Source organism: Melanerpes formicivorus, unplaced genomic scaffold (assembly GCF_026170545.1).
Source record: "Melanerpes formicivorus ecotype bairdi unplaced genomic scaffold, bMelFor1.0.p_v2 SCAF_61, whole genome shotgun sequence".
Classification (NCBI taxonomy): Eukaryota; Metazoa; Chordata; class Aves; order Piciformes; family Picidae; genus Melanerpes; species Melanerpes formicivorus.
In genome coordinates, this window is record NW_027142413.1 from 1,961,652 (window position 1) to 1,985,492 (window position 23,841).

General features: G+C 38.3%; 1 protein-coding gene across 1 annotated transcript in view; it reads left to right on the top strand.

The window, feature by feature from the left end:
- The window catches only part of DNAH5 (dynein axonemal heavy chain 5), a 125,431-nt gene that overhangs the window by 12,656 nt on the left and 88,934 nt on the right, over positions 1-23,841 (top strand). Inside the window, 12 exon segments of the mRNA XM_068161997.1 lie at positions 1,406-1,519; positions 2,668-2,775; positions 3,742-3,864; positions 8,322-8,510; positions 10,608-10,715; positions 11,229-11,314; positions 12,085-12,406; positions 16,740-16,946; positions 17,764-17,935; positions 19,105-19,250; positions 21,812-21,930; positions 22,269-22,558. Coding sequence (XP_068018098.1) covers positions 1,406-1,519; positions 2,668-2,775; positions 3,742-3,864; positions 8,322-8,510; positions 10,608-10,715; positions 11,229-11,314; positions 12,085-12,406; positions 16,740-16,946; positions 17,764-17,935; positions 19,105-19,250; positions 21,812-21,930; positions 22,269-22,558 — 1,984 coding nt within the window.

The following is a 23,841-nucleotide window of genomic DNA, read 5'->3' on the forward strand; positions in this document are numbered from 1 at the left end:
CCCCCACAAAGAAAGAAACCACAGCCAGCTCAGTCAGAGAAGCAAAGGATATGCTATATTTACAAGCAGGATGAAATGCAAATCTGTATATACACAATATATACAGTATTTACAATATATACAGAAATACACAGCAAAGAAAGTAACACAGAACAAAGTTCCCTCCTCCAGACAGAGGAGGGCTCCCGCCCTGTTCCCTCTCTCTCCCCCTACCTCCTTTTATTCCCAAAAAGGGCTAGAGAGAGATAAGAGGTAATTAATAAGGATGAAATTTTGTTAGGCTTCAAAAGCACATGCAGGGATAGTTTTCTTATCTCAAGGTCAGCTCCGGCTACTTGCTCAGAAGCAGACAGGCTGGAAAGGCAGAACAGACTGGAACAGAGACAGACTCAAACTGAACTAAAACTTCAAGCTGCATTCTACCAATCTACCAATGAAATTCGTTAAGAATATCTGAATGTTTTCAAAATATTCAGCCAGAGTGTTCCAGCAAATGTCCCTTTCTTAAAGGCACAGCCCAAAACAGTCACACCTGGAGAAGAGGAGGCTCAGGGGAGACCTTATTGCTGTCTACAACTACCTGAAAGGAGGTTGTAGATAGGTAGGGGTTGGTCTCTTCTCCCAGGCAACCAGCACCAGAACAAGAGGACACAATCTCAAGCTGTGCCAGGGGAAGTTTAGGCTTGAGGTGAGGAGAAAGTTCTTCACTGAGAGAGAGTAATTTGCCATTGGAATGTGCTGTTCAGGGAGGTGGTGGAGTCACTGTCCCTGGTGCTGTTCATGAAAGGATTGGACATGGCACTTGAATCCATGGTTTATTTAGTTATGAGGTGTTAGGTAAGAGGTTGGACTTGATGATCTCTGAGGTCTTTTCCAACCATATTAATTCTATGAAAGCTGATAATACACTGTATCCACAAGGCTCAGCAGAAAGAAACACCTATAAATATGTGAAAAGTTAATAATTAAATCAGAAAAATGAAAAGAAAAAAGAAATCTCTTTCTCCTGTTCTTAGTGTCTGTCAAAACTGCTTATGGGTTCATCATTTCTGATACTGACAAAACAAAGACACATCACAAGCAGAAAAAAGAATAAAACAAAAAGGCTTGGCTCATCAAAATGAGAGATGTATGAAAAGTGCATTGTTATATATTCATCAATCTGTCTTGCCAAAGCAGTTAACAGATGATGTCTGTATATTTTACAGCAGCTTGATTTGACACTAATACGTAACTTTTTGAGATGAGTGGAAAACAAGGACCTGTTCCTCCTCTTGGGTAAACAAATGTAACTGAAGTAAAAGATTTGTGCTTTCAAATGTGTTTAAAGGCTAATGACACAACAGATGTCAAACTGCTTTGTCTGAAATGCATGGTTTATTTTTTTTTCAACTTTCTATCTTAGAACTGGCGAGCATTGGATATCTGCATCACAGATGCAGCAAATGAAGCTAAGGATAATGTGAAGTATCTGTATTCTCTGGAAAAATGTTGTGACTCCTTATACAATAGTGATCCTGTAAGCACAGCTTCTAATTTCCTTAGCTTAAATATCTTGAGACAAGTAAAATGAATGTATTTTTTAGGAACAGTTTGGAAATTACATAGATGGCATTTTAGGTATTATTCTCCGTTTTCAGACTTGTTCAGTTACACTAGAAGTGGCCTAGTGGGAATTTCTAGCTAAAAGATAAAGTAGTTGTTATTTTATTGCCATGGTATCCATGAAGCTTTGGGCCTGAAGATAAAACTGGATTCTGTGCTATGGGAGGAAGTGAAATTTTTGTGATTAAAGAAGGAGGGGGTGGAAACAAGGGTGAGCAGGGAGTAAACCTAGTGTTATGCTAAAGGCAAAGGCTGGTCTTTTCTCTTTGAGCTGGCACCCAGGTCATATATAGTTTGAAATATATTAGGCAATTTTCAGTTTACTGGGTTAGGAGAACATAAATACATTTATGTAAATATTAATGTGTAAATGCAAATCAACTTCTTATACCATCATAACAGAATGACAAAAGTGTACCAGGTAGTAAACAAAACCAGGCAGGCAAAAGAGGGGATAGGAGGGATTTTCACAGTCCCATTATCTGCTAAAGTAGGCAGCAAATGGTTGCTTTTATTGAAACTGGTTTTGCAATTGACTGTATGTGTCTTACTAGTGAGAGAAATATTTTAAGTGGCAGAGAAGACTTAGAACTTTGACCTTCCTACCTCTCCTCTCTCTCTCCACTTTTCCTAGAGTGAAATTGTTTCCAAACATTGCTCTGGGCAACTGTGTTATGGCTCTGTTTGTTTCCATTTACTGGAGTTTATTAGAACAGCATGTTCTTTCAGTGTTTCCCAATGTCATATTTGAGGCTGTCTTGTGAAAGGATAATATGATACCCATAGAAAACAAAGGTAAAGTGAGTATGCTGGCTATTGGCACTGTGCAGGGTCTGTCGAACTTGATCTGCTTTGTTCTCCTCATACTGGCTTTTACCAAGGAGGAAGTGATGCCAGCTTTAAAGACATTTAGTTTTGAGAAGGTGTAGCCCTTGGGGTGGAAGCCACTGTGTCAGTGAGAGTGAACCATTCCCTCACTGATATTTAGAATCATTGAATCGTAGAATTGTTATGATTGGGAAGAGACTTCAGACAAAGTTCAGACTGTGTGTTTCTTCCCAGGTGTCCATGGTGGATGCTATTCCAGGACTCATAAATGCAATTAAAATGATTCAGAGTGTCTCTCAGTATTACAACACATCTGAGAAGATATCCTCACTGTTTGTGAAGGTTGGTGCTACAGTGCGAAAGGAAATGTTCAGATTTTTTGGTGTGTGTTGTTGCTTAAGGAACAGGGAAAAGAAAGAGACCAAGCAATTGAAGAGGCAGCATTTTGGTCAATTTAATGCTACTTTTGGTCAATTCAATGCTACTTTTTTAAATGCACAGAGAACTGAAAATAGTGATAGAACTTCTTATTGTTAGAACTTATTTTAGCTTCTGTTATTTGGAGTTGTAAGAAGTTTTTAAGACTTCTTGAAGATCAGGGCTAATCTCATCCCTGATGTAAACAGATCAAGAGATTTTTTGCCACAATAAGTTTTGCCTATCATGAACTGTTTTTTTGCAGAACCAATTATATCAAATTTGTATAGCCCTTAAACCTCTTTATAGTTGCACAATATAGGAAATGTGGTTAGAAAGGAAATCTCTTCATAGAATCATAGAATGGTTTGGGTAAGAAGGGACCTTAAACATCACCTAGTTCCAGCCCCCTTTGCTCTGGCAGGAATACCTTTCCACTAGACCAGGTTGCTCAAGGCTTCATCCAACCTGGCCTTGAACACCTTCATGGAGGAGGTATCCACAGTCTCCCTGGGCAACCTGTTTCAGTGTCTAACCATCCTTACTGTGTAAATAATTTCTTCCTATTCCTTTGTTATCATAGTCTCTTGGGCCCTTGATTTAACTTTGCTCTTAGAAGTGCCAAAGTCTTATGACTTTGCAGTCTTCACTGTCATTTCACATTTGGTATAAGGTGTTTAGGATGAGCATGGCTGATCAACAACATCTGGGTGGTGTAATGGTCTGGGGGCATGGTATTGTAATGAGGACAATCTGTGTAGCTGGTATTTGGCATCACTAATTTGCAGGCTTTAGGCTATTGTTGTCAGAGATGTGGGATGAGACTTTATAAAGAAGGGCAAATCTGCTTTGTCTTGAGATGTTTTTCCCCAAGGTTAATACTGCTTTTAGGTGACCAATCAGATGATCACATCGTGTAAATCTTACATTACCAACAACAACTCATCCACCATCTGGAATCAACATCAAGAGACAGTTATGGAAAAGCTACAAGCAGCCATTCGACTTAAACAGGTAGGTGAGAAGAGTGTGTGGAAAAGAGAATATGAGGTAAGATTTAGGAGGAATGTAGGAAGCCATAAGTTTAGAAAAGTTTTGTTTTATATGTGGAAGAAATTTAGTAGTGAAAGAAAATGAAGCAACTGAAAAATATCTTTCAGAACTGGATCATTTGTATTAGGGCTAATAGGGAATTTAGTCCAGTGTCTGTTGGTCTTCCAGAAACTGGACTTGAATGCTTAGCCAAATGTAACTATTCTTATTAAATGCCAATGATGTGGATTTTCATCCCTCAGTTTCTCTAGAAAGTTTTTCCTCATGTGATGAGGAGGTATGTGTGATAGAAATGAAAACAGAGGAACCTATTGAGCTGAGTACATTCCAAAAATAAGTGGACAAGTTGTACCTTTAGAAAGAGCAGCTTAGTGAAGAAAGAAGAATCCAGCTCTTCAGGCTGCATAGACTTTTGGGGAAGATAGCCTTTTTTTTTCTTTTTTTTTGTATACTACTCTCTAACCATTTTGTGAAATTTTAAAATGCTTCTTTTCCCTTTAGAACATAGGATAAAACAGCTCAAAAATGGTTATCAGCTGATATCTAGTTCAAACTTCTGCCCAGAGTCAAAGCAGGTAGAACTATAAGAGTAAGCTGGGTTGCTTAGTCCATTATCCAGTCCTGCCTTGAAATTCTCCAAGGATGGAGAGACTGCACAGCCTTTCTGGGAAACCTTTTTCACTACTTGCCTGTCCTTAAAGATTTTATCCTTACACCCAGTTAGAACATTTTCTGTTTTGATTTATGCCCATTGTCTCTTAGCCTCTGTCCATGTGTTACTCTGAAGAGCTTCATTCTCTTTTTGATGACCTCCCTGTGTTGGAAGGTTCGTATTAGCTTTTCTCTGTTAATTTGATTCCTTGAAAGAAAGACTAGAACTCATTGTAACACCTTCTAAACGAACAAAGCTTGCATAGTTCCAGCACAGACTAGTGTAAATTTGTAGGATCTCTTGCTATCAGTGAGTACTAAGCTTGCATATTTTTATAAAGATACATAAAATTATTCAGTTGCTGCATTAAAATGTGTTGAAGGATTAGGTTTTTTAATCTTATTTGTTCCAAAAGTTTTCAGAAAATCATTAGATGAAAACTTAATATTTGAATCACTAAAAAGCTTAGGAAACTCTATGCCTTTCATAGCAATATCTCCAAATGGAGTTATCTGTACATATAAATGATTAAAAATAACTGATGTTTTCTTTCAGGAGCGGTTCTCTTTAAAATACATTTCAAGCAAATCTGTTGACTATGTGTCCTGGTTTAAGGTAGCCTGCTCTCTGCTCTAACAAGACTCAGTCCCCATGGTCAGGAGTGATCTCAAAAAAACCAAAACGACAACAACAACAAAAAACCCAAACCAAAAAAAACCCCAAACCAAAAGCCCTATGGGTTGAGATAAAGAAAATTTAATGGAAGTAATATAATATGCAAGTACCATAGAGGCAGTAGCCACAGAAGCACCATAGTGGCAGAAGCAAGCCAACCATAAAATGCCAAGTGCCCTTCAAGCCCGCAGACAGCCAGGTGGAAGAGACCAACAACCCAAACTGGAAACCAGAAGCAGCCCCCAGAAACAGGGAGCATCTTATGTTACAATCCAAACTACAAGCCTCATGATGCTTAGCTCCAGACAGCACTTTTTTTATATAAAGCTGGCATGATGTCAGCATGGTATCAAATATTTTTCGGCAGGTTCAACAGGCTGTCCCAACTGGTTTCCCACGTGAAACCAGGACATTATCCATCTCTTATTCTATACCATCTATGCCATGGCCAGCAGTAATTAACGTCATAAAACATTCATCTTTCACTGTGCATTCTCACCCAAAGTGACCTCACCTTGGGCTTTACAAGAGAGCTCTTGATGCAGGTGTTCTGGAGCTCTACCTTGCTCCAGTACAGTCTGTATCAGGCTATGGCAAAAGGTGTGTCTGTGTTTGCATGCTGGGGCAGCTGATTCCAGTGATTCCTTCCACCCCTCCAAGGAAAGCAAACTGTGGCTGACATTCTGATGCTTAGTTTCCAATGTATCCAGCTGTTAGGATCCCCCTGTCACACCAGAAATACAGATGGGTTGTACCACCTTATAGTTTGGTGGCATCAGAGTACACTGTGTGTATCTACTGAAGCTTTATACTCCTGTGGGTTCAATGTGCTGTGCCATCTGATCCACACAGTCCAAAAAATGCAATTGTCTCTCTCCTCCATCTGGTTGGAGGCAGGCTGCTTCCTCTAATTATGACCAGAATCACTTGCATCATGTAAAGGTGGTTTGGAAGTCCCATCAAGAGCATCAGAAGCAGTATCAATACATTTGCTCTTTTGGGGGGATTTTTCACTGGAAACTGGATCAGCGTTCTTCTGTGGAGAATTTCCATGTAATTCACAGACTTGCACAGCTAGGACTGAAGTGGGTTTTCTGTCTCGCTCCAACATGTCCTCTCTGTGATCATATAAGTAAAAGCACATTCTCTCCCTTGGACAGGGAAATGCCTACTCTTCATAGTTGAAACATGGGACTGTACAGGTGAGGAGCAGGACATGTTCTCTTGGAGTTAAAGTACCTCCCTGGACAGTTCCTCCATAGCTGAAACACAAGCCTGTACAAAGGAAGAGAAACTTCCCTCACATTGCTGGAGCCTGCCAGCCGTTTCATCCACCATTCATGCTTGGCCATCTTTCAAGGCCAGAGATAAAGAATGAGTGACCATCTCTGTATCTTCCTCTTGTTCCTGTGGTAACCCTGTTTCATCCTCATCCTGTGTGAGATCTGCTTTCTTTGTATATTTCTTTTTCTGTACCGGGGCAACTGATTCTGGCACAGGCTGGTTCTCTGGTACAGCTGCCATGCCTGCTCTTGGGGACTGAGTAGCTGCAATGCCTTCTGGTTTGCCAAGAGACCTTCTCTTGCCCCTGAGCAGACTAAACTGTGATGAGAAGGGTTTGATAGGCATGGGCCAGGCCCCAGCACATCACAGTGATTTGTGTCTCCTGGGAACATCAGGACTGACAACATACTTTGTTCAGGGATGAAATTCCAAAACACTGGGGGTGATCACCATCCCAAGTACTTGACCCTACAGTCTCACAAACGCAGGCATTCATAATTATCCAGCCTCAGGGCAGATCTCCAGGTGGTATCCTTGGACAGACCTACATTTATCTGGACAAGACCTGTCCCATCAATTGGGCAACATTACATCTAAACTGAGTGGCTATTGCAATAACCATATCATAATATTACAGTATACGATAGAGCCACATTAGTTCGTTCCCAGGAGGTGATAAGCACCACCACAAAGAGCACAGAATGTACAAATGCGTAAGGTTTTATGTAATGTAACCAGGGCTGGGCCCCAGCTGCCCCTAGAAAGCAAATGCACCAACATTGAACATACTATGGGGGGAAAAAAGGTATACAAAACTTAACAAGCCTTATTTGAGTCTTCTCATTATCCTGTTTCTCATCAGCTCAACTCTTTCTGTCTGCACAGTGGGCATCAAAATAGATTGTCCTGTTTAAGATGGCCAGCCTGCTCTCACAGGACTCACTCCCACAACTGGGAGCAATCTCAAAAAGAGAAAGAAGAAAGCAAAAAGCCCTGAGGTTTGAGATAAGGAGAGTTTAATGAAAATAGTACAATATGCAAATACCATAGAAGCAGCAGCAGGAAGCCAGACATAAAATGACTCCTACCGCACAAGCCCACAACTAGCTAGAGGAATGCCCTGAACTGAAAACCAGAAGCAACCCCCAACAGGAAGCATCTCCTGTTACAAGGCACATGATGCTTTGCCCTGGTCAGCACTTTTCTTTATAAAACTGGCATGACATCAGCATGTTGAATATTCATCAGCAGATTCAACAGACTGTCCTAACTGGTTTCCCAACTGAAACCAGGACACTGTGTAATGTAAATGTGGGAAGAATTTAGTTTTAACATGCTTGGAGTAAAGCTTGTGTCAAGAAAGCAGAATGAAAACTGCAAGCAGTGTTCTAACTTCAGTAGGATTTTTCTTCAGGAAAGTGATTTTGGAACATTTGAAACATTATTGCACAATAAAACTACCCAGCAAACAATCAGTATTTTCAGTCTCTGGAAAGTGAAAGATGGGTAATCCTCTTGGATATTCAGTAAATATATCAAGGCTTGCTATAAAATGGAGTGAACACAATTTCACACGAGCTAAGACTGGAATGTACAAATACATGTATGTGCAGTTCATTCATTTGGTAGAATGTGTGATCTTTTGGTATTATTTGGTTAGTTTCCAAAGAAATTATTTGCATGTCTTTGTTATGTTCATGATGGCTGAAACATATAACTTATATCAAGGTAATTTTTTCCTAGCTGATGACCGTGTCTTTTATTACGTACTTGACTTTCTCCTTTTAAACACCTTTCTGTTTTTTAGGAGTTTCAGAATTGCTTTCACAAAACTGAAAAACAGTTTGATTTCAGTGAGATGTATATCTTTGGAAAATTTGAAGCCTTTCATCGACGTTTGGTAAAGATAATAGATATTTTGAATGCAGTGAAAACCTACTCAGTTCTACAGAAGTCTAATATAGAGGGATTGGAAGAAATTACCATAAAATACGAGGTACACAGTAAATCTTGGATATCCTGTCAGTCTGACTATGTCTTTAAACAGTATATAATTATGAAAATTGCAAAGTATTTATAAAGAGAAAAAGTAATTCTATAATTTGTGCTAACTTTACTGGGTAGTAGTTAGTGATGTAAATATGTGATTGCTGAGGAAGCAACCAGATAAGATAAAAAGAGGCACGTGGACATGTGAAATAGGTATGTTAAAATCAAAGTTGATTTAAAAGGGCAACAAAATATGGGGACTTTGTAGCAGTAGTAACCAGAACCATGGTTTTGAGTTATGATCAAGAGAGAAAGTCAGAAGTCCAGCATTTCTGTCCTTACAATATTTTGCTAGATATGAAAGTGTACTGTGGCCAGAATTGTAGGCTGTCTTCACCTCCTCCCCATTATTCTAGGGGTATCTGATTAGTATCATAGTATCAGCCAGGGTTGGAAGGGACCACAAGGATCATCTAGTTCCAACCCCCAATTAGTGACTGCCATAGAACCTGGCTGCAGCTGCAGTCACATGTTCCTTGTAGCTTGGAGTGGAATAGTTCCATTCCTGTGCTGCATAAACAAAAAGAATAAAACTTTGATTTCTTGTAATAAGTAGTTGAGGAAAAGAACTAAACAAACCCAAGCAAACAAGAAAAGAAAGGAAAAGAAAAGAAAAAACCAAACCCAACAAACCAACACTTGGATTTGGAGATTTACTTTATTTCATTAAGGAAACAGTGGAATGAATTCCAGTGAAATAGTTTTAATAGTTTTACTGAAAATCGGTACTCCTGATGGACACTACATTCATCAGCTTTGTGTTTTATGAGGAAAGGAATGAATTCCCAGATGACTGTCTTTAAGGTGAGGGAGGAAGGAAAATGACTTAGCTGGTTTGCTCTGGAAATCTCTTCAAAGTCAAGGTTTTTCTTTTGTAACAGCAAAATCACTTTGTTTGCTAGTAATAATATTAAGGCTTCTTTCCTGGTTCTTTTATTTGGTGGATGTGATGCTTGAACAACAAGGAGCTCTTCTAAGAACATAAATATGTTAGATCATATTCTTTTCTTTCTTTCTGAGATTATTTTCTAGCAAGTAGAATCTTCCCTGCTTTTACTGACCCTGAGTATATCTTTCTTATTGTGGTATCATAATTATGGCACTTGCAAATATTAACATAAATGATCAGTATTCAATGTGTGGAGTTTGGAGACTGCTTTTACAGATCACATGATACAGTAGTAGTACAGGCAAATGGGGTGTTCTAATTTGCTTTACCTGTCCTATTTGTGTTTTGTTTGTTTGGGGTTGTTTGTTTGATTGTTTGGGTTTTTTGATGGCCATGAGTAAATAACTTTGCTTTAATTAAATAACCATAGGTTGAAATGTAAGTATTCTGTGGTCCATCCTAGTTCAATTCACTCCTTGTTGCAATCCAGGGTTTTGGTTCCTTGACTGCCTCTTTTGCAGTAGCCAGTTTTCTCCTTTGTTCTCTTCTGTAGTCTTCTAAGAAAACTGGAAGGGTAGCTTGTTCCAATACTGTTTCATATGGGTAGGATAGGTGCAGGCTGTTCTGAATTTTACTCTTTTCATTGAGAACTGCTTTCTAATGCTGTGCTAGCAGTCTTTTTCAGAAATTCAGAAACTGTTTTGGTAGGCTGGAGCACAGACATCCCATTTATTTGGGACATTCGTATTTGAAAAGCTGCCTATGACTGATTGTGTAGGCTGTGATGCAGTCTGCAAACTCTGGGCAGATGTATGTCTTATCCATTGCAGCACTCAAGTCCCAGAGTAAGAGTTTTTGTGAAGCCTAGTTATTGTGAAGTCAGTTTCATTTGGGGAAGTTTTAAGGGGAAGTGATACATACTTGGGCACAATATACTCGATGGAAGGTTCTGGATAGTATGTGGAAAGGACAGGAAGTCATTCTACTTCTTTAACTGTGACATGGATATAGCTACAGTTATGTGACTGTATGACTTGAAATATTTTTAAAGCAGAAAGTTATGATGCTGCAATTCTTTATGCTTTAATTTGGTGTAGTAAGACTTTTTGGTAAGCTAATTTTTGTGATAATTTTCTTTTTCTGTGAAATTTTCAGAGTGTTGTTGACATGATGAAGAAAAAGCAGCATAATTGCTTGGATCAACGAAAGACTGATTTTGAGCAAGACTATGAAGAGTTCTGCAAAGAGTTAAATGATCTTCACGTAGGTTTTCTGATTCAATTGAGAATGTAGTTTACTGATAAATCCTCATGAAAACAAAAATACCTGTAGGAATAACACAAAAAACGTTATTGGATGAAGGGGAGCATAGCACAAATAAGTTAGATAATTAACTTTCCTTTAGTTCTGAAATCACAAATTGGTGGAAGGAAAGGGTAGCTGTAGAAGAAAAAAAAAACACAAACCAAACACTTGGCTCTCTTTGGCTGCCTAAGAGGTAGACAAGCATTCTCTGAAGGCTCTCATCATGGTAGAGCTTTTGAGGGTACAAAAGCTTCTGTTGATTGCACAGCTAGAGAGGAACTTTGGCAGAAAATATCTTGGAAGTGGTTCTGTTTAATTCTGGAAGGGGAGAAGAAAGGGACAATTGATAGTTAATGAGGTTAGTTTCACATAAATTATACTCTAACACAGTACATGATAAATTCTGTCAAATGATACCTGGCATATTTGAGGTGTGTAAAATTATTTGTAAAATTATTTGCTCTCCTTCAGGATCAATTAAAGATTTTCATGGACATCACCTTGGAAAATATTCTGAAGACTGAAAGAGCATTGGGCATGTTGAAGAAATTTGAAAGGTATATGTCCCATCTAGATCATCTAGATTGCTATAATTCTCCTGGGCAGTGAAAATGACACTTTGAATATGGTGGCATCTGGGGGGGATGTGGGGGGATGGGAGGAAAGCAGAAGTCATCTATCTCAAACATAAAAAAAAACCCTGAACCTTCTCTCACTCAACTGTTCAGCTGTTTGAGGATATCTTCTCAGCAATGTGGACGAATAAAAGTCATATTTCTTGGTATCAGAAAAAGGAAAATACAAGTGGATGTTGAACTTAATCTTTCAAAATTAGCATAAATTCATGAATACATTGCCTGTCCTTGAGCAATGACATGAATTTGTTACCACAGTGCAGTTAGGAAGGAATAAAGTGCTTGTGTTAGGAAACAGTGAAATTTGTCTTGATGAATTCACATTGATGCAAAGCAGTCTCAGCCTTCATTGCATCAGTTTTGTGATAATATTCTGTTAAATGGAGTAGACTGCTAGTGGCTGATTGGTTATAGTTAGCTCAACATAGTTTTAGCTCAGTGTTTGGAAACAATGACAAAACAGAAAACGTGTAAGCTTACTTGGGACATTTATCATCTGATCCGAATCTTGGCTCCTTGGAATTAGGTTGTAGCATAATTTGTTCAAGCTTTATTGAAAGCTCTGCTGCTAAAGCAGTAATTTTCTAAGGAGTGCAGGGGTATTTCTAATGAGTGTGTTTTCCAATAATACATCAGAAGAATTTCAAATGTATTGAAGGATATATTTTTTTAATTATTATTTTTCTAAGCAGATTACAAATCCCAAATCTTGGCATTGATGAAAAGTATCAGAAACTACTTAAAAACTATGGTCATGACATAGAAATGGTCTGTAAGATCTACAGTAAGCAGAAACGGGACCCTCCACTGGCTCGTAATCTGCCTCCAATAGCTGGTAAGATTATGTGGGCGCGTCACCTATTTCAGAGGATCAAGGAGCCCATGGAGTCTTTCCAGCAGCACCCAGCCATTCTACAAACAGCAGATGGCAAGCGCATCATCCGCAACTACAACAAAGTAGCAAAAGTTCTCACAGAATTTGAGGTGATCTACCACAGGGGATGGCTTCAGCAGGTAAACCAGCTGATTGTGATTAGCGTATTTCTTGGAAAAAAAAGGGGTGGATTTTGTTGTTGGTAGACTCAGGACATCTGGCTTTATAGACAGCAGTGTGAATCACTCTCTGGTTAGTAGCACTAGTTGGGTATGCTAGGATGTAGACTTAGGATGCCTCTTCAGTGAGGGATGGAATTAAAACCCAGGTACTTTATAAAAACTGTTGGTATTAATAAGTAGTGTTTGCACTGCCTGTAGATAATTGTAGGAACAAATGAAAGACCTTCATTATAACTGAGAAGTTATAATGACCAATAGTCATTCTGCAAATGTGTAATGAAGTGGTAAACTTAGCTGCCCCTCTGTGTCTGCCACGTCCTACTGACTCCAGTGCTTTATGAAGATCATGTGGAGCTTAAGTTAAAATCAGACACAGAGGTTTTCTTTGGTCTGGACAGTGTGGATTTGTTTTTTGAGTAATAATCCATGGGTGTACTTTGAGGGAATGTACATGTAAAAAGCATCCAGGCTGAAGAAATAGAGGGCATTGTAGAATCAAGTGCATATTCAGTGTGCGAGTGTATCTTGAGCCTGTTGTACACTAACTCTAGTAGGCAGCTACCTGCTTGCTCAGTTCCCCACACCCATCCTCAGACAAGGAAGGCAAAGAAGAAAACTTCTGGATCAAGATATGGAGTTGTTTACTAAGAGAAGGGGAAATGGAGAAAAAGATAATAAAGCAAAATAAGTGTTGCAAAGGCAATCACACTTCCTGTGGGTAGACCAATGTCCAGCCAGTTCCAGAGCAAGAAATAGCTAATTCCCCTCACACCGTTCCTCTCCCTTTTTATTGCTGAGCATGACATTACATACCATGTAATATCCCTTAGGTTATTTCAAGGCAACTGCCTGGTTTTGTTTTCTCCCAACCTCTTGTGAAGGCCCTTAATCTTATCACTCCAGGGGGCAGAGAGAGAAACAGAGAAGGTGTTGATGCAGTGCAAGTACTGTTCAGCAAAAGCTAACACATTAGTGTGTTATCAGTGTTGCTTTAATTACAAATCTGAAACAGCATCATACAAGCTGCTGTGAAGAAAAATAACTCTGTGCCAGTGAGGCTTGGTACAGACCCATTTAATTTTCTATCATCCATTTGGTAATGCAGAACACTTTGTAGTCTGAATATGGCTCAGAAAACGTGGTGTAGCTTCAGTTCTAAGTCTTGGTTGAGTGAATTTGCCCTTTTGGGTATTGCACATAGAATCCCTGACTGTCTTCATACTATCAGAGGACTACACTACAGTCTTAAGATTTAACAAGTTTATACTATCTTACTAGCACATTTTCTACCTCCACTATCTATATTGCTTTGCCAAAGTGCATGCTGGCCTCAATCTCTCAGATCTCAAAGAGAAGGATCAGAATGTCCAGATGACTGTTTTGAAGGTGGTGACACAGTTAGCGATGCATCTGCTTGATGTTTTTGGAACTCATTCCCAACCTTTTTGTACAATGTGAATATTTCTGGTAGTGATAAACATCAGTTTTCTCAAAGCTAGTCTTTCACCTGAGACCTTAGGTTCCTGCTGTCTCTTGTCCAGTCTGAACATACTAATATTTCCTGACTCTTTCCCTTCACATTTATATTTGCCATGAAGGTTTAAAGGATTGTCAGATTGGATGGTGTGATACAGTACATGGAAATGTTTGTGTCAATTTGGTATACTAAAACAGGAGGAGGGATGACAATATTGGAGAGTGTATAATATGCTGTATACAGATTGCCTTGGCTCTGGTGCTGGATATGTTACTGATGAGTAATACAGTGTTGACAACTGCTGTTTGAAATCAAGGAACCCAAAGGGTATTACCTCAACTGTTCTTTCAATGTAGATTATGTTTCAGATATGTCAGATCTAAGTTTGACACTAGTGACCTCTGCCCAGGTCCTGCTCCTGGGCAGTAATGAAAATTGCTAATGTTATTATTGGAATTGTCTTTAACTTCAGTACTTCACTCTGGTAACATAAAAAGGCCATCTTTGGTTGCATTTCCTCTTCATAGAGAGCTAGTATGACACACGTATCCCACATGTTTTATTGAAGAGGGATTGTGATGTTTCAGGAAACCTTTGTCTTTTGTCTAGTGTTTCTGTCTTGGATTCAGTGTCTGTTTAATTGCCAGTACTGTGCTGAATACCTGCATTGTTCCAAGTATACCAATGATAGCTTTCACTAGATTGTACCTGCTATTGCCTGGGCACATTAAGATACACTCCCTGTCTCATCTATGAAGACTAAGCAGGATGCATGTTTCTTTTGGAGCTACATCTCTCTCCTTTGGCTAGATGCTCTAATGATCAGATTTTCTGACACATGCCATACCTTCATGGAGCAGTCAAATACAGTTTTTTACAAAATGACTCTAACAGCCAAGACATCTCCTCTAAGCTGGTGCCTTTTTTTCTCTGAGGTCCTAGTGATCTGTGATTTGATTCTTATCTGTGCTGAATGTGTCTGGTTTCTCCTGTAGCAGAGTCAAATTGCGCTTGTCAGCCGTATAAACCTGCTGGGCCTGCTACAACCTAATACTCATTATGTGGGAACAAAGGGAGGTGGATTTGAACACAGTTTCAAGTTTTTGAAACAAGTACACATGCCTTGAGAATACATAAAAAGTACATCCACTTTAATATCAATGCACTTGTCTACCAGATAGGACAAAAAAGGAGACAAATTTAAACAGTCTCCTCTTGAGGCAAAAATACTGCAGATGGATATGGACATGAGTATTGCAGAACACAAGGTGGAGCTCCTGCTCTCCTGAACAAAAGAAAAACGAGATGGGAGCAAGTGTCCTATGGGGAATACAAATGCAAAAGAAATATGGCTGTAGATGCTGTTACTTTTTATTCTTCTATACAGTGGAAATAGTAAAGCTTAGTGGCACTTTCTGATATTTCCAAACATTTTCCCCTCTTTTTGCCTATTGGATGGTTGCCACCTTGTTTACCACTTTCTAAAAAATAGCGTAAAATTGAGAGGTTTTTTTTTGTGTTATATGCAGTGATGTTCGACCTGGAAGCATTACAATAATACAATACTGGGAACTGTCAAAATTACAGTTTTATGCCAGAGTAAGATTTGTGCCCACAGTGTACCCCTTACTTGTGTTACCAGTTTTTGTTACCTTCATAAGGAAAACTGCATGAAAAGAAACATAAATGGGAGAAGAGGTTTGTAGTGAAAATAATCAGTGTGAAGTCCAAAGAGTGCTGTAATGTTTGCTGGTGAACTTTGCAGAGGAAAAATCAGCTCTTATTTAAGGGTGACTTTGACAGAACTTCATTAGATGATTTCTTTAAAAATGCTATGAAAAATATGATAAAACATGAGAGAGCCGAAGCAAGCAGTCGAGTCAACTATATTTTAGCCAATGAAAGGATGTGCAGATTTTCAGTGTCTTTCATAAGAAAGTACACTGAAAGCAATGGGTTATGAAGTTATTGCCCTTAAAACCAATCTCCATCTCAGTGTAACACACGGAAGTGAATGAAGAACAATAAAATTATGCCAGCTAAGGACAACTCGAAAATTGGAATTGCATCATAATTTTTTGTGTAAGAAATTTTTTTCCTATCTAAGGCATGACTTTGTCCTAGTATCAGCCTTATTTCCCATGTGTGGCAATCTCACAAATGCTCTCCCTTTTAATCATATAGACAGAAAACAGTATTCTAATATGCAAATAAAACAGTTAAGCCAATAGTGTGATTAGGCTTCTCTTTTAAGAATAGTAATAAAAAACATCCCTACAAAAACATTAAATTTAGTCTACTTTAAAAATTGCCCAGAGGTTGGATGTAATCAGGAGTTCCATTAAGACTGGCACATGGTCTGTCTGCTTGATAGCGAAAAACAAGTGAAAAGATAAATGAGGATATATATACTCAAAAGACATCTAAAAAAGTCATCCAAGAATAATGTAGTTTATCAAGGTGGGGGGTGTGTGCCACCTTATTGCAGAATGTGCAGTTAAGTTTTAAGGGTATGAGACTTTGTGTTTAAGAAAATTGAGGTAAGAAAGTCTGTGGCTTTGCTTTTGGTGTTGATCTGTATCCAAGAACCAACAGAAAAATGTCTGCTGGATAAAGAACAGTTAATTTGATTGTTAAGCATTTGGGTACGTACACTTTGTGTTAATAAAATTTTGTTGTGGATTCATAGCAGCTAAATCTTTATTGTCAGCAATACCTGATTTTAGTAGCTGCTGATGTGGTATTCATGTTGAAACCAAAGTGTTTTGTTGTACTGGCTAGTCTGATCAGGAATGATGACTTTGTTTCTTGCAGCTTGAATTAACTAAAAGAGGACTTCAGGCATCTCTCTTAGTAAAACATCCAGAAACAGGAGAACTATTTGTGAATTTTGACCCTCAGATATTAACTTTAATCAGAGAAACAGATTGCATGGCTCGCATGGGCCTTGAAATCCCACCATTTGCAAGTATCATTCAACAGAAGAGAGACTGGTATCAGAAGACTGTCAACAATTTGCACGTGGGTTTATATTAGTTATGGACTTGATGATCTCAAAGGTCTTTTCCAACCTGGTTAATTCTTCTATTCTATTCTATTCTATTCTATTCTATTCTATTCTATTCTATTCTATTCTATTCTATTCTATTCTATTCTATTCTAGTCTAGTCTAGTCTAGTCTAGTCTAGTCTAGTCCAGTCTAGTCTATTCTACATTAAGATGTCCAGGTTCTCTCTATTTGTGGAAAAGAAAAAGTGAAGATCAATTATTATGAATAAAGAAAACATTGACAAATCTATTTTTTAATCTTTATGACTGTCTTGAGGTGCTTTAAAGATAATTTCTTGACTTAATACTTTCTGTGAAGTCACTTCAAAGTCACTTGAAGGGCTTAGGGAAGTTATGCAGAGTTTGGGAACAATGAGCATGGGGAGGAAAGGAAACTTACAAGATGCCTCACTATTGCCTGCTTTCTAAATTATAAGCAATTATCTCTCATCCAATAATGTAGTCAACATTACACACACTTTGCTTTGAGAGCATAGCTGGGAGGGAAGAGCAGGTGGTATGCCTTTAAAGAAGTATAAAGCATCCACCAAATAGCAGCATAGTTCCTGTACCAGTGTTTTACATGAACGTCTGTGGAATGGTTTAAAGAATAGAAGCCAAAACTTCCCTTTCCTTCATATTTTAAATTCTTTGGGTCATTCTGTGTGCCTGAGGCCACAGATGTAATGTACATCTGGAAGAATTTTCTTAAGTCATGATGAATAGACATGTACGAAGAGATTCAGATCAGTGTATATTAGCTAATGGTTTCATTCCCTGTTTATTTCAGATGATGCTGGCAGAATATAAACGAATTAAACTGAAAATACAACACCCCATTGAACAACTGATGGCTCCTTGGGTAGCAAATGTAGATGATGCTATCCATCCAGGTCTAATCACACTGACCTGGACATCCTTGAATACTGAAAAATATATTAATATGGTTTTTTGTAGGCTAGGTAGGTAATTTGCCTCCTTTCATCAATTTCTGCTTGTTTGTTTCTATACAAATGCTAGATATATGATTAAGCTTATTATCCTTTATACAATTTGCACTTAATTGACTTATACATGAAAGAAATCAAGATTTTCATATGCCCTGTACTTTATGAAACCTTTGCTTTCTAACACCTTCTTTTTGGCTCATGTATTTGTCAAATTTTTACTAATATGAATGGGATGACAGTGAGAATTAAACCAAGCATGAAGCAGTGTGCAAAAAGTCCTGTGTGCTCTGAATTCAGAGAATGATAGCTACTTTTAAAAACAGCTCTGAGGTTTCAGACTTTTTCTAATTGTGCCTTTTGTTTCTATAATGTGCAGAAGTTCTCAGGGAGTAGTGACTTGACTGAATTGGCACTGTCACAGCTCAAAAGCTTTTCACATTAAACTATTTTTTTTAACATTGGACTCTCTTAAACTAATGCACATGCATCTTGAGCAACAGCTTTAATAAAAGAAAGGAGCTGGTAGTCTTTTTGAAAGATTGGCACAAGATTACTCTGCATAACCTGATCTAGCCGAGGATGCCCCTTAATGCAGAAGGGGTAGGATTAAATGACCTTTGGAGGTTCCCTCCAACCATTTTGTGACTCTTTACACTGAGATGTGGATTGTTTACAAAGATATCAAGTTCCCTTTTCTTGAGTTTAATTACCATATTAAACTGAAAATTCTAGTGATTGTTGTTTTCTGTTAACTATTAATTGGTTTCTAGCATTTTTGTGAAGGATAGACATCACATTTTGTTTGTCAAAATTTTCCTGTTCTAGTAGATTCTTCAAGTGATAGTTAGGAGAAGGAGAAGTATTCCTGGGCCTCAACTGAATTTTAATGTCTTTGTAATTGAAATACATATATATTAAGCTCATCTTATATATATTGACAATATTTTGCCTACTGGTTTTTAGGGTATGGATAGCATATGCTAGATGAGCATATGTTATGCAAAAAGTAAATTACCATTTCAGTGCTGTAAAAATTTAGATGTTTGAAGCAAGCTGGTTAATGTGTAGAATTCATATAAAAATGGAGTATAACAGTTTGTTGAAGTAAAAATTTAAGCGGAAGCCAAGACTATCATTTAAAACATCTAAACTTGCCTTGCATTTTCTGTTTGCTTCAAAAGCTCGGCTGGATTTATTGCTTGATCAAGTGAACGACTTGGTTGAATTTCGTATTGATGCTGTCCTTCAAGAAATGAATAGAGTGCCACTCTGTGAATTGCCCGAAGATGAACCACTGAGATGTGAGGAATTTCTGCAAAAGACTAAGGTTACTAGAAGAAAGTTTCATAAAGAGGAATTCTATGTCTTTCAATTACTTTCTTTCTTTTATATTGGGTAAAACCAGTGCAGAAATAATGAAGCATGTGTGGGAAACGAAGTAAGAAAATACCCATTTGCTTGGCTGGAACCTTAAAAAGCCACAAAAAATACCAAATGCATAGAGGTCCTGAGCTGGGATGTTCCTTCCTCAGCTTATTAACATCAAGGCAACTACTGTATGGTATTTCTTTTGTGCTTTGCTATAACTCAGTTTAAATGTTTTTCCTCTAGGACAGTATATATATATTTTTTGGTCATTGTTGATTGTTAGTACCTTTCAGTAAGGGAATTGCCCATCTCATACCTATGAATAGCTTCACAATAAATGCAGTTTGTTGCCTAGGAGAGTAAATACTATGAAAATGATTAGGTACAGAGTATCTTTGTTAATCTCAAGATCTGCTGGATTGGTAATGACTGTGTAAAATACACTCACAAGTACTTGGGTGAAGGCATTTTGAGAAAAGACTCTTCACCTCATCTAAATACTTTTCTGTTGAGAAGGATTAGCTCTAAGCATGAAAGTTGTTAGTCAGAAAACTGATGAAGATGGTAATAAAACTGAATATCAGAATTATTTTGATGAGGTAATAGTGAGATACTCTGGCATTTTAGGATATAATGTCTAAACTGTATCTTTCCCTGAAATAAACTTTGCATTGGAAAAGATTGTGAAAGATGGTAGAGATAGTCCACTACCTCTTGTAGCAAAAAATAATACAAATGAAAATTTATCTTAGTATAGTTAACTTTTTGGTCTTTCTGCTTTTGTTTCCTGTAACAGCTCAACTTGTTGTTAAATAAGAAGTAAAACTTAAAATCATATTCTATGGAATGAATGGTATTTTGTAAGCTTGACTATCCACAGTTGTTAGGGTTTTTTTGTTAATCCTGCTGCTGTTTTCCCAATAGGGCTGATAATTAAAAAGTATGTTCACTTAAGTAAAAGTGTATGAGTGAGCACAAAAAAAATTCTTCAGCACTAACTATGAAATAACTAATACTGATTAATGTTGATGGTCTGCAAGTAAACTTGAACTACTGCAAGGCAATTAGGACATCCCAATAACCAATCAGTTTGAGTTAGCAGAGTGTTATACTAGCTCCAGTTACAGGTGTAATGGCTAGAAGTAAATTGCATCACCTAACAGGTGTCTTTAGGTTTCTACAGAAATTGCTGCAACAAAAATAGTTATATCACGGAACAAGACCCAGAGTGCTTTGTTTAGTAGTTGCTTCCTAAAGAAAGATTATGAGAAATAATATCTAAATTTTGGTGACAATCATGCTAGTTTGGAAAGAGTAGAGATGGTGGATAGGAATAGAAGGGTTGTTACAGATTACAAATCAGATATGGCTTCTTTCTCAACTAAAGTGAATCTTTTGCAAGATCAAAGATTGTGACTTAAAATTTGGAAATGGCTGAATCTTGCTAACGGCTGGATTTTCCAGTTACTGATCTTTAATTAAACAGAGATAACCGGATTTCATTAATCTTAAATAAATAGGTGACAACAGAAAAAAGTTAAAAGGTAATTATAATTAAAAATTATAGTTTGCTGAAGCATATTTGATCAATTTTACCATAAGTATTACAGAAAGAAAAGCATGATACTTCAATATGTATCTGAATTTTATTAGATCTTGTTCTTTGATTTTTTTCTCCCCTCAGTTTCTGTATATTCTAATGATAGAGATAGCTTTTGGTAGGTTTTTATCTCCATCTAGCTATAAATGAGAGATGTGATTGGTTAATACACTTTACGGCACACTCAAATAATATAAAATGGCAATGATTAAAAGAAAGATTAAATCTTCCATGTTTACATGGGAAAGGTAAGAAAATGTCAAAGCACTTGCTTTTGAGAACCCTTTAATGGAACTAAGCTTTATAAAAGTTGATTCATGATACTTATTATGAAGCCATGAAATACAGGAAACAAGACACAGCAATTTTGAAATACATGATGTTTTGTTTGGCTCAACAAAGAATCCAACTCTTAACAGTTGGGAACAAAATAATGTAAAAATCCTGTTGTGTATTGATCTTGGAGAGACCTTATTGCTCTCTACAACTACCTGAAGGGAGGTTATAGCCAGGTGGGGGTGGGTGTCTTCTTCCAGACAACCAGTGGCAGAATGAGAGGACACAGTCTCAAGCTGTGCCAGGGGAGGTTTAGTCTGGATATTAGGAAGGAATTCTTCACAGTAAGAATGACTGGTCATTGGAATAGGCTGCCCAGGGAGGTGGTAGAGTCACCATCACTGGAAGTGTTTAAGAAGGAGAGGTACTTAGTGTCATGGTTTAGTTGATTAGATGGTGTTGGGTGATAGGTTGGACTCGATGATCTCAGAGGTCTTTTCCAGCCTGTTTAATTCTGTATTCTGTATTTTGGTTTTCACAAATCTGAGGCCTTGACATTTGTGTTAATAAAGACTGCTCTGACCATGAAATGGACATGAGAACTGTGAAGAAAAGAACATATATTTATTTTGTTTTGGTAACAGGAGCTCTGTATAAATGGTTCTCGGACATTAAGTTTAAAAAGCTCACTAGTGGAAGAAGCAGCTAATGAACTGATTGACATGTTACTTGACACGGAGGTACAGGTCAGAAAAGAAGGTAAGTCAGTTTTCCCACTGGTGAAATGAGGGGAAAAAGTACAGGTAAGCAGATTGTATTGTAGCTCTGTGGTTGTCTCTTTGGCATGCTGATAAGTATGTGTTGGGGAATACTGCAGCTTAGTTGACTAAGTATCTGTGATGGTAAATTTTTGGACTTTCTAAAGAGAGATGATAAGAAATAATATCTAAATTTTGGTGATAATCATGCCAGTTTGTAATGGGTAGAGATGGTGGATAGGAGTAGTGTTACCTTGCAGTACTGATTACAAATCTGCCCTTCTGTAAAATATTAACTGTACTTCAGACATATGTGGAGGTGTTGCTTTGTTGTGTTTTTGAGTCCTGTAAGTCAATTTAACTAAGTAGATTTATGTGGTTTATTTTTAGCAACAGAAGAAGAAAGAAGATCAAAAAGCTTGAGTTCCTTCTACAATTCCAGTGACATGTGGGCTGGACTGTCTCCTTTAGCAAAGAGGGAGAGAAAGGATATAGAAATGTTAGAAGAAAAGGCCAATGAACTGCTTTCCTACTTCAATCAGTGTAATATTGATGCCCTTTTGAAAGTCACTCGAAACACTCTGGATTCCATACGGAAGCGCATCCATGCATCTTCCATCATCAGCTTCTTAGGTGGCCATATTGCAGTTCTTTGCTTTCACTAGCTTACAAAACAAATAAATGTGATATCCTAGAACAATATAAAAAAAAGAGTCACAAATGTAAAAGAGGGGAAAACAAAGGGAGTTTGAATAATCTGTCATGTTAAATCACAGTTGGTAATATGGTATATTCTCAAAGGATTTTTTTTTCCCCTGTGACAGTAGGAATGTGATACTATTTCTCTTTATGACTGACTACTGTTTTGAAGGCGTAGACTATGGAGCTGGCCCTGATGAGTGTTTATCTGTTTAACTGTGGCTTGTACATAATACTAAATTCTCCTGGACCCCTTTGTTTTTAAGGGCTTTATCCTAAGGAACCCTCTGAATTAGTTCCTTGAGTAGCCTGAAGTCCGCCCACCAGAAATCCAGAGTGGAGGTCTTCTTGCTACCCCTCTTAGCTTGACCAAATAATGAGAATTCAATTATCTCGTGGTCACTGGCCCCTAAGCACCCTCCAACCACCACATCGCCCACCAGCCCTTCCCTATTGGTGAAGAGAAGGTCAAGCATAGCCTTGCCCCTGGTAGGCTCTCGCAGCACCTGGGATAAGAAGCTGTCCTCCATGCATTCTAAGAACCTCTTAGATTGCCTCTTCTCTGCTATGTTAAGATCCCAGCAGATATCAGGCAAGTTGAAGTCACCCATGAGACCAAGGTCAGGCGATCTTGAGACAGCCTTAAGCTGCCTATAGAATGACTCATCAACATCTTCCTCCTGGTTGGATCTGTGTCCAGTTCTGGGCCCCTCAGTTTAGGAAGGAGGTTGACTTGCTGGAACGAGACCAGAGAAGGGCAACGAAGTTGGTGAGGGGTTTGGAACACAAGCCCTATGAGGAGAGGCTGAGGGAGCTGGGGCTGCTTAGCCTGGAGAGGAGGAGACTCAGGGGTGACCTCATTACTCTCTACAACTACCTGAAGGGAGGTTGTAGGCAGGCAGAGGTTGGTCTCTTTTCCCAGGCAGCCAGCACCAGAACAAGAGGACACAGTCTCAGGCTGCACCAGGGGAGGTACAGGCTGGAGGTCAGGAGGAAGTTTTACACAGAGAGAATCATTGCCCATTGGAATGGACTGCCCGGGGAGGTGGTGGAGTTGCCATCACTGGAGGTGTTCAGGAGGAGACTTGATGGGGTGCTTGGTTGCATGGTTTAGTTGGTTGGGTGGTGTTGGATGATAGGTTGGACGCAATGATCTTGAAGGTCTCTTCCGACCTGGTCTATTCTATTCTATTCTATTCTATTCTATTCTATTCTAT